General features: G+C 43.4%; 1 protein-coding gene across 1 annotated transcript; it reads left to right on the forward strand.

Moving 5' to 3' along the window:
* Window positions 1-1,092: 1,092 nt before the first annotated feature.
* Window positions 1,093-12,547, forward strand: CLIC3 (chloride intracellular channel 3). The gene is made up of 6 exons (XM_054998303.1): window positions 1,093-1,189; window positions 4,324-4,433; window positions 8,186-8,311; window positions 9,123-9,229; window positions 9,774-9,949; window positions 11,355-12,547. The coding sequence occupies exons 1-6, from the start codon at window positions 1,154-1,156 to the stop codon at window positions 11,514-11,516; spliced, it is 717 nt and encodes a 238-aa protein (XP_054854278.1). The 5' UTR covers window positions 1,093-1,153; the 3' UTR covers window positions 11,517-12,547.
* The last annotated feature ends 1,310 nt before the right edge of the window (window positions 12,548-13,857 follow it).

The following is a 13,857-nucleotide window of genomic DNA, read 5'->3' on the forward strand; positions in this document are numbered from 1 at the left end:
ACAAGATAAAAAGTATTAAAACAGGATGAGAATGAAAAATATACCAGCCACAGCATAAAAACAGCACAAACCGTTTAACAGCCTAAAACGATCTTCATAAAACAAGCCCTGGAAACAGACTGTAAATACTGTTTAAAATGATCATCCCCTTTAGTCAAGCCTAGGTGAAAAGAAACGATTTGATTTGGTACCTAAAAGAGTAGGGTAGGTATAATGTTCAGGTGACTGTTTTATATTGCGTTATAGTTCCAGCAAACCAGTAAGGCACCAAGGAAGCCTCAAAGGAAAGGCACTTCACAGGCTAGAGGCCACCACTGAAAAAGCCCTGTCTCTGGACACCACCCATCTTACTTCTGCAAAGAACAAGATTTTCAAGGGCTGGGCAGTATGGGAGGAGGTGGTCTCTTTCACATACTTTGCCTCCACCCCCACCCCCAACTATTTAGTGCCTTAAAGGAAAGAACCAGCGCTTTAATTGTGCCTGGAAACACACAGGCAGCTTTTAGTACAGGGGTGACCTGGTCCCTGTACCCAGGCCCCAACAGTAGCCTAGCTGCCACATTTTGGACTAACTGAAGTTTCTAGACAGTTTTCAATGCAGTTTTCAATGCTTGTATCCACAATGCTCAGAAATATATCAAGCCACATCTCATTTCTTCATTATTCTCGCAAAGTTCCTGATTCCCACCAGGAGTGCTACTTCCTGGTTTTCCACCCACTAACAATCACACAATCCCATTGCATAAGTGATACCTTCCCCTGCAGAGTTTGGAATTCTTGTGAATAGTCTCTGACATCACAGCAGCTCAGCCACTGGCAGAGAAGGGCTTGCAGGCACTCATGCACTGCCACCTAGAAGATTATACTTCTTTTGGATTTTGTAGGGCAAGGTTGGTGTCTTTTGGCCAGTCTCATATCCATTGCCTTTTTGGGACAGGGGCAGAATTGCAGCCTTTGGAGGTTGCACAGAAACAGGAGTGAGGGAGTTCCTCTGAAAAGACGATTTGGGTAACTGCAGAAACAGGGCGTTGAGAGGAGACGAGAGGAATGCTGCTTGTGGAGCTTTGGGGAGGGTGTGTCTGGTTTATAAAGCAGACCGAGAGAAGGGTGCTGGAGACCAGCCTGGGTTTTTTTCTGCAGCGTTCTGAGCAGGATGGCCGAGAGCTCTAAAATCCAGCTGTTTGTCAAGGTGAGATCTAACAGGACCTGGGTCCTTGCACTGTGGGAAATGGAGGGTGTCGAGATTGGCATGAGACTGCACAAGTATTTCAAACCCTGTGGAGCAGAGTGGTTTTGGAATAACAGTGGATTGTCCCATGATCCAACTCTAAGAAAGAGTCTTGGTGGGACCGGGCAAAGGTCCATCTGGTTCTGAAGGCCACAGGCAGGGCATGAAGGTTTTCCCTGGCGCTGTCCCCCAGCAAGTGGGATTCAACAGCCAGTGCTCTGGCTCTGTTCAGCCATCGTGGCTGACACAACTATTCTCCATGAATTGTAGCAGACAGTTGCCTCATCTTGTGGTCATGAGTTCTGCAAATTAATTGCCAACAACCTCTGATTTAACATCAGAGGTTGTTGGCAATTGAACTGAACTGATCCATAAGTTACGTGTGTATTGTGTGAGCCTATATGTATAGGATGTGCTGCGCTTGAGTGAAGCCCCTGTCTCGCCGACTTCCCCCTCCCACATCCCAGGCAAGGATACAAAATGTCAGGGTCCAGGATTATCTCAACAAAGATTTTTGCTTCTGTCTTTGATTCCCTTTCTTCTACCAGGCACGCATGAGCCCTTCTTCCAAGCCTATTATCATTATAATTAATCCTGTATTCTACACGAGTTTTTATTAATGATCATCATAACTGTAAAATACATTTTAGGGGAAAGGAAAAGAGACTGGACTGTTGGGGATCCTCTCAAAAGCTTAGACTACTTGTTATAAGAGAAGAAGGGATGGAAAGCAGAAAGGAATAAATTATCCAGGCGGGCTCAGTTATAGAATCCCCCCAAAGTGAGCAACTTCTAAGCTGAGAGGTCCGACAGGGTATGATTCTAATAGGGGACTATCCTTATTTATTTTATTTATTTTATTCGATTTATACCCCGCCCTCCCCACAAATGGGCTCCTTGAATAAAGCCAGTCTGGTACCATTAAATGCCGTTTTGGGGTTGGAGAAATGAATCCCTACATAATTTGTCCTGTCCAGTACGTTGTTGGCCCCTTAATTCCATTACAAAGAGGCTCCCTGCAGGGCTTTCAAAATTAAGGGATGCTGGGGCTGAAACATACCCGAGAGGGAAGCCTTGATCACCTTCTAGGAGTTTTCATGTGCTTGTCAACTTTCCTCCCAGACTTGTATTGCTCTGAGACTCTTGGCCAAGTGTATGCAACTGAAATGTCTTGTGTCTAAGGTCACTTTAGGTGATGCAGAAGTTTTCCCTGTGAGTGTTTGCATCGAGAACATTTACCTATGCAGGTTTCTGCTCGATACTGCAGCCATTGAGAGTCTTGCACATTCATTTTGCTGTGAAGATGGGGGAGGAGGGGACTCATCAACCTGGTACCTGTCTAGGTCTACCCCAGGGTTACATTTCACCTTTGCTTCTCCTGCTGCATTCTTTTCCCATGGCTGTTTATTGCCATACTTCTGACCTCCTTTGCAAAAACTTCTTCCTTTCCCTAGGACTTCAGAGACCTAGGTTCAAATCTCCACTCAGCTATGAGGCCAGTATCTCTTGGGGCCAGTATCTCTTTTTTAACCCAGCCTACACTGAGGGTAACATAGGGGAGACTATGTATGCTTCCCTGAGCTGCTTAGAGGAAGAGCAGAATAAAAAACAGGGTATTTCCCCCCACGGCTTTTAGATGTATGACACAGCAGCAGCAATTTCTTTGCATTTGTAAGTTTGATTATCCCCTTATGTTTGTCTGTGCCCTTAAAATGCCAATTGCATATTCCAGTTTTCCAGTCTGTCCCCCACACTTCCTCTTGCATCCGGACCAACATAGGTTATTTACAAGCCTTCAGGCTGAGCCTTGTTATTCTGTTTTTTTAATTTATTGCAATGAGCTGACTACATTTTAAGCACTCTGCAAAGAAATAATGTTAATCACGCCCCCCCCCCTCACACAGATACAGACTTGGGCCTCCTTTCTCCATCTGTAATGAGATTTGAGAATCTGCCCAGGCCATGGGCAACTTTGCTCTAAGGATGCAGGTAACTAGCCCAGGAGCCCATTCTGCTCACCTGGCTTGCACAAAATAACACCTCACCCAAACCGGTTTCATCAATCTGAAGCGCCAGCAGGCCTCTGACCTGGGGCAACATCTCTAGCCAAGTTTCTCATCCCAACATAAAGAGGAGGAGAAAATTAAACTCCAATATGACGGGGAAGGATGGCGGGAGGGCGGTGTTGAGATTTGAGGGGGTTGCTCCTAAGGGTTTTCTTTGCAAACCAATGTTGTGCTGGGGATAGAATGAGCCCTGGAATATCCAGTGTAGGAGGCAGCTCTACCATTAAGCATTGTGCGAAAGGCATTCTCTGCCACAGGTGACTTGGTGCATACCAAATGCATTGTGTCACCTGGATGGCCTTTCATGAACAGATCAGGAAATGACGAGGGGATAATCAGCAGCAGCAACAAGAAAACATTCTGCTCCCAGGATACACCTGTGCGGCACCCAGAGCGAATGCTAAACCCACCCACCCTCAGGTGCTAACAACACTGCTACTGAAACCTGGCCTCAAATAAAATTCAGAGTGAACTGAGGTAGCATGATGGGGAATTTTAACAGACTCTGAGAAACTTTGGTAATGCTAATGAAGATCTATGTCTACACTATCAATGTATATTGGTTTTGTACCAGCTTAACTGGCACGATCCCCCTCCCCACAAATGCTGGGAAAAGAAGTTTAGCAAGGATACTGAGAATTCCCTTTTTGATATCCTTTCATGCCCCTGCTTTCATAGAACTACATTTCCCAGGGTTTCCTGAAAGAGAGAAACCCTGTTCATGCTTTAGAGTGAACCCAAGCACACCTGTTTGTAAGAAAGAGCCAACGTTCATTCACTTTACCATTGAAACAGGGTATCAGTACCTGCACAAATGTGAGGTTTCAATCACGTGTTCAGATACATCAGTTGAATTTAACGTAAGAATTACTCAACACATGTATAAAGAAAAATCAAGTGTACACTGCACGTGAATTGTATGTGCGTTCACTGGAACTTGTGAACAGGGCTAGAATGGTTGTCAAAGAACTTTAAATCTGTGGTGTTGATACTTCTGAAATTTTAATCTGCCCATTCTTTCTTTTTTAGGCAAGTGATGATGGAGAGACTATTGGGCACTGTCCTTTCTGCCAGCGTCTCTTTATGATCTTGCTCCTTAAAGGGGTACCCTTTACTCTGACCACGGTGGATACCAAAAGGTACCATATACACAGAGAGGGGCTTTACCCCAAGTAGTTAATTTTTTATACTTTGTATTTATTTCTGTGGATTTTTGTTCTAGCTTGCTCTAATGATTACATATCATGTCTATGTTCTTTTGCTCTAATGATTATATATCACTTTTGAGTTCTTTTAAAAACATTATTAAACCATTGTAGTATCTGCCGTCAGAGTCAAAGTAGATCACTCCTTGTGAGATCAGTGACGGTCCTTCCAAGCTTCTTTTATTAGTAAAGAGCAGTTATGTTGTAGATCAGTGTTGTGTGTGTATGTTTGGAGGGGTAAAGATTTTTTTCCCCTGACTCCAAATGTATCCTTCTGCGGTTTCAATCTTACCCCTCTGAGGAGGAAATAGAGGTCACCTACATGTCCCCTTCCTGCTTGAGTGGGATGAAGGGATGTTTGCATTTGAGAAAATGTGTTGGGTTGAAAAGGCTTTTAAAAGCCTCTTCCTTGCTCTACCCCAAAGAGGAGCCTTTTACAAACCCGTATCCTTAAGGATATTGCAAACCATGCTATGTAGCCCACAACCAAAAAACCCAAGACATTTAAGAATACTGTCTTAAGTTTAAAGCTTCACACACAGAGAGCTGAAGTAGGGGCTAGAAAACAAAGCCTGACTTGAAAAGTGCTGCTTGGCTTTGATGTTTCATTTCATGACAACCACTCAGAGACTGGACTTGACATTAAACAGGTTTATGGGTTGAAACTGAGGCTTAGAGCTAAGCTACGAGTGATGCCTGACACAGGTTGGACACTTGTCAGCTTCCCTCAAGTTTTGATGGGAAACGTAGGCATCCTGGTCTTGCAGCTTGGCTCTCTTGACTGCTGTCCAAAGGACTTTTCAACTAGGAATTTATAAAGACCAAAGTGCAGCGATTGTAGTGAATGACGATTTGACAAAAAAACTGAAAATAAGCAAAGGCATAAGGCAAGGCTGCCCATTGTCTCCATTGCTGTTCATATTGATTTTGGAGATATTGATGATTCAGATACGAGAGGACGATACAATCCGAGGTATAAAGATAAGAGAGTTTACCTACAAGGTCAGAGCATTTGCGGATGATATAATGTTGATTGTAGAGGATCCAATTGACAATATGCCAAAGGTAATAAAGAAGATAAAGGAATTTGGAGATCTGGCTGGTTTTTTTGTAAATAAAAAGAAGTCGAAGATACTATGCAAAAATATGACCAAACAGAAACAACAAGAACTGATGGAATTAACGGACTGCGAGGTAACAAACAAAGTAAAATATTTGGGAATTGAACTAACTGCAAAAAATATAGACTTATTTAAGAACAACTATGAGAAGCTGTGGATACAAATAGAGAGAGATTTGATAAAGTGGAACAAACTGAATTTATCATGGCTGGGCAGAATCGCGACAATAAAAATGAATGTTCTACCTCGTGTGATGTTTCTGTTACAAACGATTCCGATTATTCGAGACTCTAAACAATTTGAAAAATGGCAAAGAAAAATTTCGAATTTTGTGTGGGCAGGCAAGAAACCACGTGTTAAAATGAAAGTGTTACAGGATGCGAAAGAAAGAGGTGGCTTGCAACTGCCCAACTTAAGACTGTATTATGAAGCAATTTGTTTGACATGGATAAAGGATTGGATACCGTTGAAAAATCGCAAGCTTCTGGCATTGGAAGGTTATAAGAAAATATTTGGATGGCATGCATACCTATGGTACGATAAAATAAAAGCGGACTCTCTGTTTCTGCATCACTATATTAGAAGAAGCCTCTTCACAATCTGGAAGAAATATAAGATGTATCTGGAAGATCAAATCCCTTCTTGGGTGGTCCCGTATGAAGTAATAGACCCGAGAACTGTCGAGAACGAACAGCAACGTTTAACTTATAAGGAGATAACACAAATACAATATTTAATGCCAAAAATAAAATCAGAAGAAGAATTGTCTCCTTGTTATAACTGGTTTCAATACAGACAGATTAGAGATCTTTACAAATTGGACTGTTCAAGAGGAGGAATAAGAATGGAAAACTCAGAATTGGAAGAAGTAATGTTACAAGAAGATAAGAAACAAATTTCAAAGATCTACAAGATACTTCTAAAATGGTATACTGAAGATGAAGTAGTGAAAGTACAGATGGTGAAGTGGGCAATAAATTTTCATAAAGAAATAGCAATGGAGGCATGGGAGCACTTGTGGAAGAATATAATTAAGATTACAACATGTACGAATATTAGAGAAAATGTATACAAGATGATATACAGATGGTACCTAACACCGAAGAAAATTGCGCTGGGGAACGCTAATATGTCAGATAAGTGCTGGAAATGTAAAAAGCACAAAGGATCATTACACCACATGTGGTGGACTTGTGAAGTAGCGAAGAAGTACTGGGGAGATATAATAGAAGTAATTAATGAGGTGTTACAAACCCAAATAAATAAGAACCCAGAACTGCTGCTACTAAACTTGGGAATGGAGAATGTTCCAGTGCAGAATAGAACATTGTTATTTTATATGACAGCTGCAGCAAGATTACCGTATGCACAGAAATGGAAAATGCAAGAAGTACCTACTGTAGAGGACTGGATTTATAAATTGTTGTACATGGCAGAGATGGATAAAATGACAAGAAAACTTAAAGACCTGGATCCGGGACAGTATTTGGTGGACTGGGTGAAATTGAAACAATTTTTGGAAAAAAAATGGGATGTGAAAGGAGAATTGTGGCAGTTTGAGAATTTTTAAAACAAGACATTTCAAATAGAAGAGAGAAGTGACTTTACCATTATACCAATTTATATCTATTTTAATCTAAGCTTGGACTATAATATAGTAGAAAAGGGGTGAAATTTAGAACTGATTTTGTAAAGAATAAGATAGGGAGGTTAGGATAAGTAATATCTTTTTTTAGAGTATATGAATAAGGAAATAGTTAAATAAATATACTGATGGGGTATACTATATATACTATAATGCTAGTGGATCAGATTGTATATTATATAATGAATGTGTAGTACGGTGTTGTATGCTGTGCCACATTGGTGGCAGGGCACACAGTAGGGGTTTTAATACATATTATAATGACGACAGCATATTTGATAGAATATAGGTTTAAAAGAAATAGAATATGTTTAAATTAAGACTTTTGTTATATATTACACTATATTATACTGGTCTGCTATATTGAGGGGTATAAGATCTATACTATATTGATAGTATAACTGATAGATGTATATTATACTGATAGAATATTTGATAGCATAATTGATAGAAGTATATTATATTGATAGGATATTTGATATATATGATAGAATACCTGGGGGGGGATTAGAATGTGCTTAGAGTAAGGGATTTATTAAGTAATAAGAGGGGTTAAGGGTTGGAAAGCTGTTGGAAGTCGATAGAGAGGGGGGAGGAAAAGGGTGGGGGATAGGGTTAATTAGATATTGAGGGAATGAATGTATTGAATTTGAAAAGTATACTCACCAATAAAAATTAAAAAAAAAACCAAAGGACTTTTCAACTGTCACTTGTCCAACATTCCACCAAGCTGCCTACATTTCCCATCAAAACTTGAGGGAAGCTGACAAGTGTCCAACCTGTGTCAGGCGTCGCTTGTAGCTTGGCTCTTAGACTAGAGCCTGATGCAAACTCAGCCTGGGGCCATGCATGAAGGCTCTGCAGCCTTTGGATCAGTAACCAAGAGTGATTTTTCTTCTTCCCTGCCCTGCCCCTCCCAGGTCCTTGGATGTGCTGAAGGACTTTGCCCCAGGAGCTCAGCTCCCTGTGCTGCTGTACGACGGTGAATCCAAAACAGACACTAACAAGATTGAAGAGTTTCTGGAGGAGACTCTGGGACCCCCCGAGTAAGTGTCCAACCTGATGGGGAGGGCCGTCTGAAAATTTTGAATGAGAACTAGATTGCCGGGTGTGTGTGTGTGTGTGGAATTAAAAGCAGTGTAAAATGGATGGTGCTGTCTTTAACCTCCCCCCGCACCCCTACTATAATAATATTAATGCCTATTCTTGAATATTAAAGATTTCTATCCCACTTTTTCTGATGTTCCAAGAGCTTATGACAATCACAATGGGCAGAAAAAGACATGTTAAAGTCTTGTAAAGAATAAAGCATTAATCACTGAATGCAGTTCCATAGTCCAGAAGTTTTTAAAAAATCTGTTACAATTAAACAAAGAAGGAGCATTTTATAAGCATTCTGGAAAGCTGCTTTTGAGTGCCATTTGGACCACTTTCAAGAAGGCGAGTGCCACAACAGAGAGGTGCTGAGATTTTGCTGATGAGTATTGCACCTGGCACATGGAGAGAGATGCCAACACAGCTGTATATCCAACGTCTATGTATCTAGCTGCGTATCTCTCGTCCTTCCTTTTCTGCAAGCACATCTTTACTGAAGAAATGGTTTGATTTCATGGGGCTTCTTCTTTGCTCCTGCCCACTGACCCGCACAACTGTTCCTCTGCAGAGGTCCCATGACCCTAGAAAGATCACTTTGAGAGCAGGAGGGTCCACTGGAGGATCATGGGGGGTAACTCCAGGTGCCCTTCTGTACATAGATGGTTGAATGCACACCATTGTGTGTGGCAAGAGGTCAGTTTCCAGCTTCATCGCTCATTCCCTTACCCACTCCGCTACCCCAGTTGTCTCCTTTCCCCACAGTTTCCCAAGCTTGGTGCCCAAGTATAAAGAGTCTACTGTTGCTGGAAATGATATTTTCCACAGATTCTCTGCTTATATCAAGAATCCAGCACCTGCCCAGGATGAAGGTAAGAGATGATAAGAAGGATAGAGGTGCACACCTAGGATGGGAGAGGATCCATTCCTCATTAAGAGAGCTCTCCAAAACTCTGAGACTCAAAACAGTGGCATATTGACTAGATTTGGCCCTTTAGCTTTTCTACCTCTTTTGCAAAGACACCAAAATTGCCTTGTGAGATCAACCCAGAGGTCTGTCTCCACTGGTGGCAACGGAGCAAGGCATTGTATTGTTCGTCTTTATTATTTTTGAAATACTATTTCTGAACATGAAGGTTCCATTTAGGTGTTAGGTGGAATTGTAGAGGGTGGCGGTGGTTTGGTTAATGCTTCCGTGCCCTAAAATGTCTCCTCTTAAAGTAGACTCATGGAGCTGAGGGCCTAATGCCCCCTTTCCACTCTGTAAGAAAACCAAATATTTACTGTTTGTGCAATAGGTGAATGCTAGTTTGGGGGGGATGCAGCAGGAAAGACTCTTAAACACAAACAGTGTTTGGTTGATGTTCCACCAACCAAAGTCCTAAGGAGGTTCTCCTTCATGCATTTCTTTTCCAGCCCTACAGAAGAACCTTCTCAAAGCCTTCCTTAAGTTGGACATGTACCTAAACACACCCCTGGAGTATGAACTGGTGCGGGATCCTCAACTTACTGTCTCTCAGAGGCGGTTCCTGGATGGTGACCAGATGACCCTTGCCGACTGCAGCCTTTTACCCAAGCTCAACATTGTTAAAGTGAGTCCCACAACCACATTCAGCTCAGCACTGTCTTCTCTGACAGCCTGTTGGGTCTCTTAAGTTCTTGGCTAGAGGGAAAGCCCTCTCCCAACTCCTCCTTCCTGAGATCTTTAACTAGACAAACCAGGGAACAAATCAACAGCTTTCTGAATACAAGCAAAGTAGTTGCTCTCCTAGGCCATCGTCACACGGCCATAAATTTAGCGTCAAACTAGCGCCATCTCCTGCTGAATGCTCACCTTATTCTGGCTCTCTTGCGATTTCACCCTTCTCCCCAATTCATGCTTTGTGACTCTTTATGTCGTCTTTATCCACTTCCATGTGAATGCCCTGGATCGACTATGAATGCTTTGCAACACCAAAAGGCTCACTCTCCCCGATCATCTGTCTCACCTAACACTGATTCTCCTGCCCTCCTGTAACCCGAATGGCCATGGTTCTTGAGGATCTCCAGGGTTTTCTGTTAAAGGAACAGTTCCCCAGCTCTCTTGTGCCCCTGACCACTGAATCTATAAAGCTTCCTTAGACCAAGACAGACCATTGGGCCAGTCTAGCTCAGTACTGAATCATCTCTGCCTGCATTAGTGAGGCCTGAGCCAGGGCATTCAGTAGCCAGAGACACCTCTGGGCCCTCCCCACTGGTAACAGAATGAATTGAACTGAAATAAGCAAGTATATTCCAGCACCCTAAATTCTGTATATTGGTTATTGCACTGGTGTAAAACACAAAACTGCATTTGCAGGATTTCTTTCTTTGATACTTTATTCTCTCTCTCTCCTTCTATGACCTGAAGATAGCTTAAGATGATAGCTTTTAAAATTTCATGGGATGACACAACCAGGAAATTGGAAGTGTCTTTTGTAAACACCATTAGCTGCTTCCTCTTCCTCATCTGCCTGCATTTAGCCCAGCAAGCTGAGGCTTCTGCTCAGGATACCACCCTGCTCCCTTTCAGCCACATGAACCCTTTGCAGGGGCAAAGCATCCTGAGATGCAGAAATGGGGGGAGATACAACAGTTCCAGTCCACCTCCAGGTTCAGCTAAGGATCCCCCACTGTTCAGTCTTGGCCTCTGTTCCCTACTTGGCAAATGGAAGCATCGTCTTTAGTTGTACACAACAGATATACACGGAGCTGCCTTTTACTAAGATGGGATACTGTTCTATCAAGGTCAGTATTGCCTGCTCTGACTGGCAGCTGCTCTCCAGGGTCTCAGGTGGAGGTCTTTCACATCACTTACTACCTGATCTTCTGAACTGGAGATGCTGGGACGGAATCTGAGACTTCCTGCATGCAAAGCAGACCCCCTGCCACTGAGCTACGGCCCCGTCTGCACAGCCTTTTCATTCTCCACAGATTAAAATGGGAAGGCTCTCAACTATTCTCCTTTTCCTCCTGCAGATTGTGTGCCAACATTATCGGCACTTTGGTATCCCGAAGGAGCTGCTTGGCCTGTGGCGGTATCTGGACAGCGCTGCCGAGGTGAAGGAGTTTAAGTACACTTGTCCCAACAGCGAGGAGATTGTGCAAGCTTACCGTGCTGTGGTCAGGCCGTTCCAGTAAACCTGAAGAATGACACCAGCATAGGCCTGACAAGAGGGCCAGCATCCGCCCCCTCATCCCTCCCCACAGACTAGCTTTACTCCTCTTCCTCCACACCAGAACTGTCAAGTGGGCTTCTGTAGACTGAGACCGAAAGGGGTCCTGGCCAATTGCTACCTCGCACAGGTGACCTTTGAGTAAAAAGATGCTGTTTTTCTTCTTGCCCTTCAACTGAGACAGCCACGGAGACAGCTGGTGGATATGCTGGCCTTGGGGAGAAAGGGCAACCTTGGAGCTGAATACCATTGGCTGCTGGCCTCATGACATCCAGATGACAGCCAAGTCTTGCTAATGGGGGCTTAGTCAGCAAGAACCAGCAGAGCTGTTCAGATCCTCTTAACCCAGTACTCTGTCCTCTTGTACATTCCACTCTGATGGTGGTGGAGGGTGGTCTCCAGTCATAGCTGATTTATGGTGACCCCTGCTGGAGTTTTCAAGGCAAGAGACATTTTCTTCCCCTGCATAGCAACCTTCATCTTCCTTGGAGGTCTTCTATCCCATCGTCTTCATCTTCCTTGGCGGTCTCCCATCCAATTACTAACCAGGGCCGACCCTGTGTAGTTTCTGAGATCTCATGAGATTGGGCTTGCCTGGGCTATCCAGGTTAAGGTTTGATTCTACTGTGCCTCTTAGTAATATTGCGGTCTGTTCACTCGGCAGTTCCCCCTCCATTCCATCTTCCTGAAGGTTTGCTTAAAAGTCCAAGCATAACCTTAGTTCAGAAGCAATTTCAGATTTCTCTGATTTGGCCAGTGGTTGCTGGCCAGGTTAAACATGGGGGTAGGGTGGCTCATATTTAAAATGTCACAGTATTTTCAATTTCGTCTTTTGCTGTTTTTATAATGGAGGCAGGGCGAGGGAAGCACAACTAACTTGACTGTAGTTTCTACCTGATGTTAACCCTCCAGACAGCATTTTCCCAAAGGAAGCTAAACTGGGGCCAACAGCGGGGTTCCTTCAACACCATAACCCAATAAACTCTTCTAAGCTTGTTCGTGTGGTGTGGGTTTTGTGGTCAGTGCTGAAGTATCATCTCTGCCACAAACTCACAAGGTAACTTAGACGAAGGCTCGTTTCTCTCAGCCTGTCATCCATAACACAAAGAAGCAAGAATCTCATTACTGTAAGGGGAGTGGTGCATCTATTGCTGTAGCTAGGACAAGAGGGCACCACTCCAGTAGTTAATTCTTCAGAATTGACTGGAACTAAATAGGATGTATTGTGAAAATATAACAGCACCAGGTCTTGCCTTGTGAAGTTTAGGGAGCTGGCAACACTTAAGGCTCAAAACAGAGATGATAGTCATCCTTTCCTGTAGATAAACTGCAACTTGAAGATGTAGGAAGCCTCAATTTGCATCAGGATCGTGCAGGGAAGGGAGAGGGCTTTTTTAGCCCTTCAACCCCCACTTGGTTAGGGATGCCAACTCTGGGTTGATAGTTTGGGGGTGGAGTTTGGGGAGGGGAGGGACTTCAGCACAGTTATAATGCCGTAGAATCCACCCACCAAAGCAACCATTGCCTCCAAGGAACTGATCTCTGTAGTCTGGAGAACAGTTGTAATTCTGGGAGATCTCCAGGCCCCACCTGTAGTCACCTGCTGAGACTACGGGTCTTGGCGGGCCATGTTTGGATCTCGGGCCATATGTGTTGTATCCAAGAGACAAACAGTAAAACTCCTTGCAAGTAAAAAAACTAGCATAGCAGGGAGAAAAATTCAAACCTAGCTCTCCTCTTGTTATGCTTGTTTTCCATTTGCAGGGATCTGTTCACCAAGGAATGCATCTTGGAGTAATTCTGCTGCATATGTAGACTATACCTTCTAACTGCTTTTTCTTTTAAAAAGTATTCTACTGTGTTAAATGTTGGGGTGGATCACATGGACCTACTTTGCTAAAGGTGATGCTCCCTTACTGTACGTGATGCCCTCTGCTAAGGCAAAAGGCTCTTCCACTGGAGAAATGTGTTGCCATTTGCAGCACTGATCTGCAGGATCATCTAACACAGTTACTTCTGCATTCAGTTTAATGCAAGGCTTCTTATTCTGGGCTATAGCTGGTCTAGGGCAGAAGGAAACTAAAAGCAGGTGCGTGGATACTAGCACTGAATGTCTGCAGGATGCAAGAAGGCCAGCACGAAAGGAAGAGGCAAAGCTCAGGCTGCATCCCCTCCCTCCCAGGAAGAACAGCAGGGCAAGACCAGCCAGGCCAAAGGAGGGACAGAGATGTCACAATCTGCTGTAAGATGCCTTGGAGATCACTTAGTCAAAAAGTGAAGTGTATAGCTTTAAAATAAAGAAGGTT

The sequence above is a fragment of the Eublepharis macularius genome, chromosome 14, assembly GCF_028583425.1.
Source record: "Eublepharis macularius isolate TG4126 chromosome 14, MPM_Emac_v1.0, whole genome shotgun sequence".
In the NCBI taxonomy this organism is placed as follows: domain Eukaryota; kingdom Metazoa; phylum Chordata; class Lepidosauria; order Squamata; family Eublepharidae; genus Eublepharis; species Eublepharis macularius.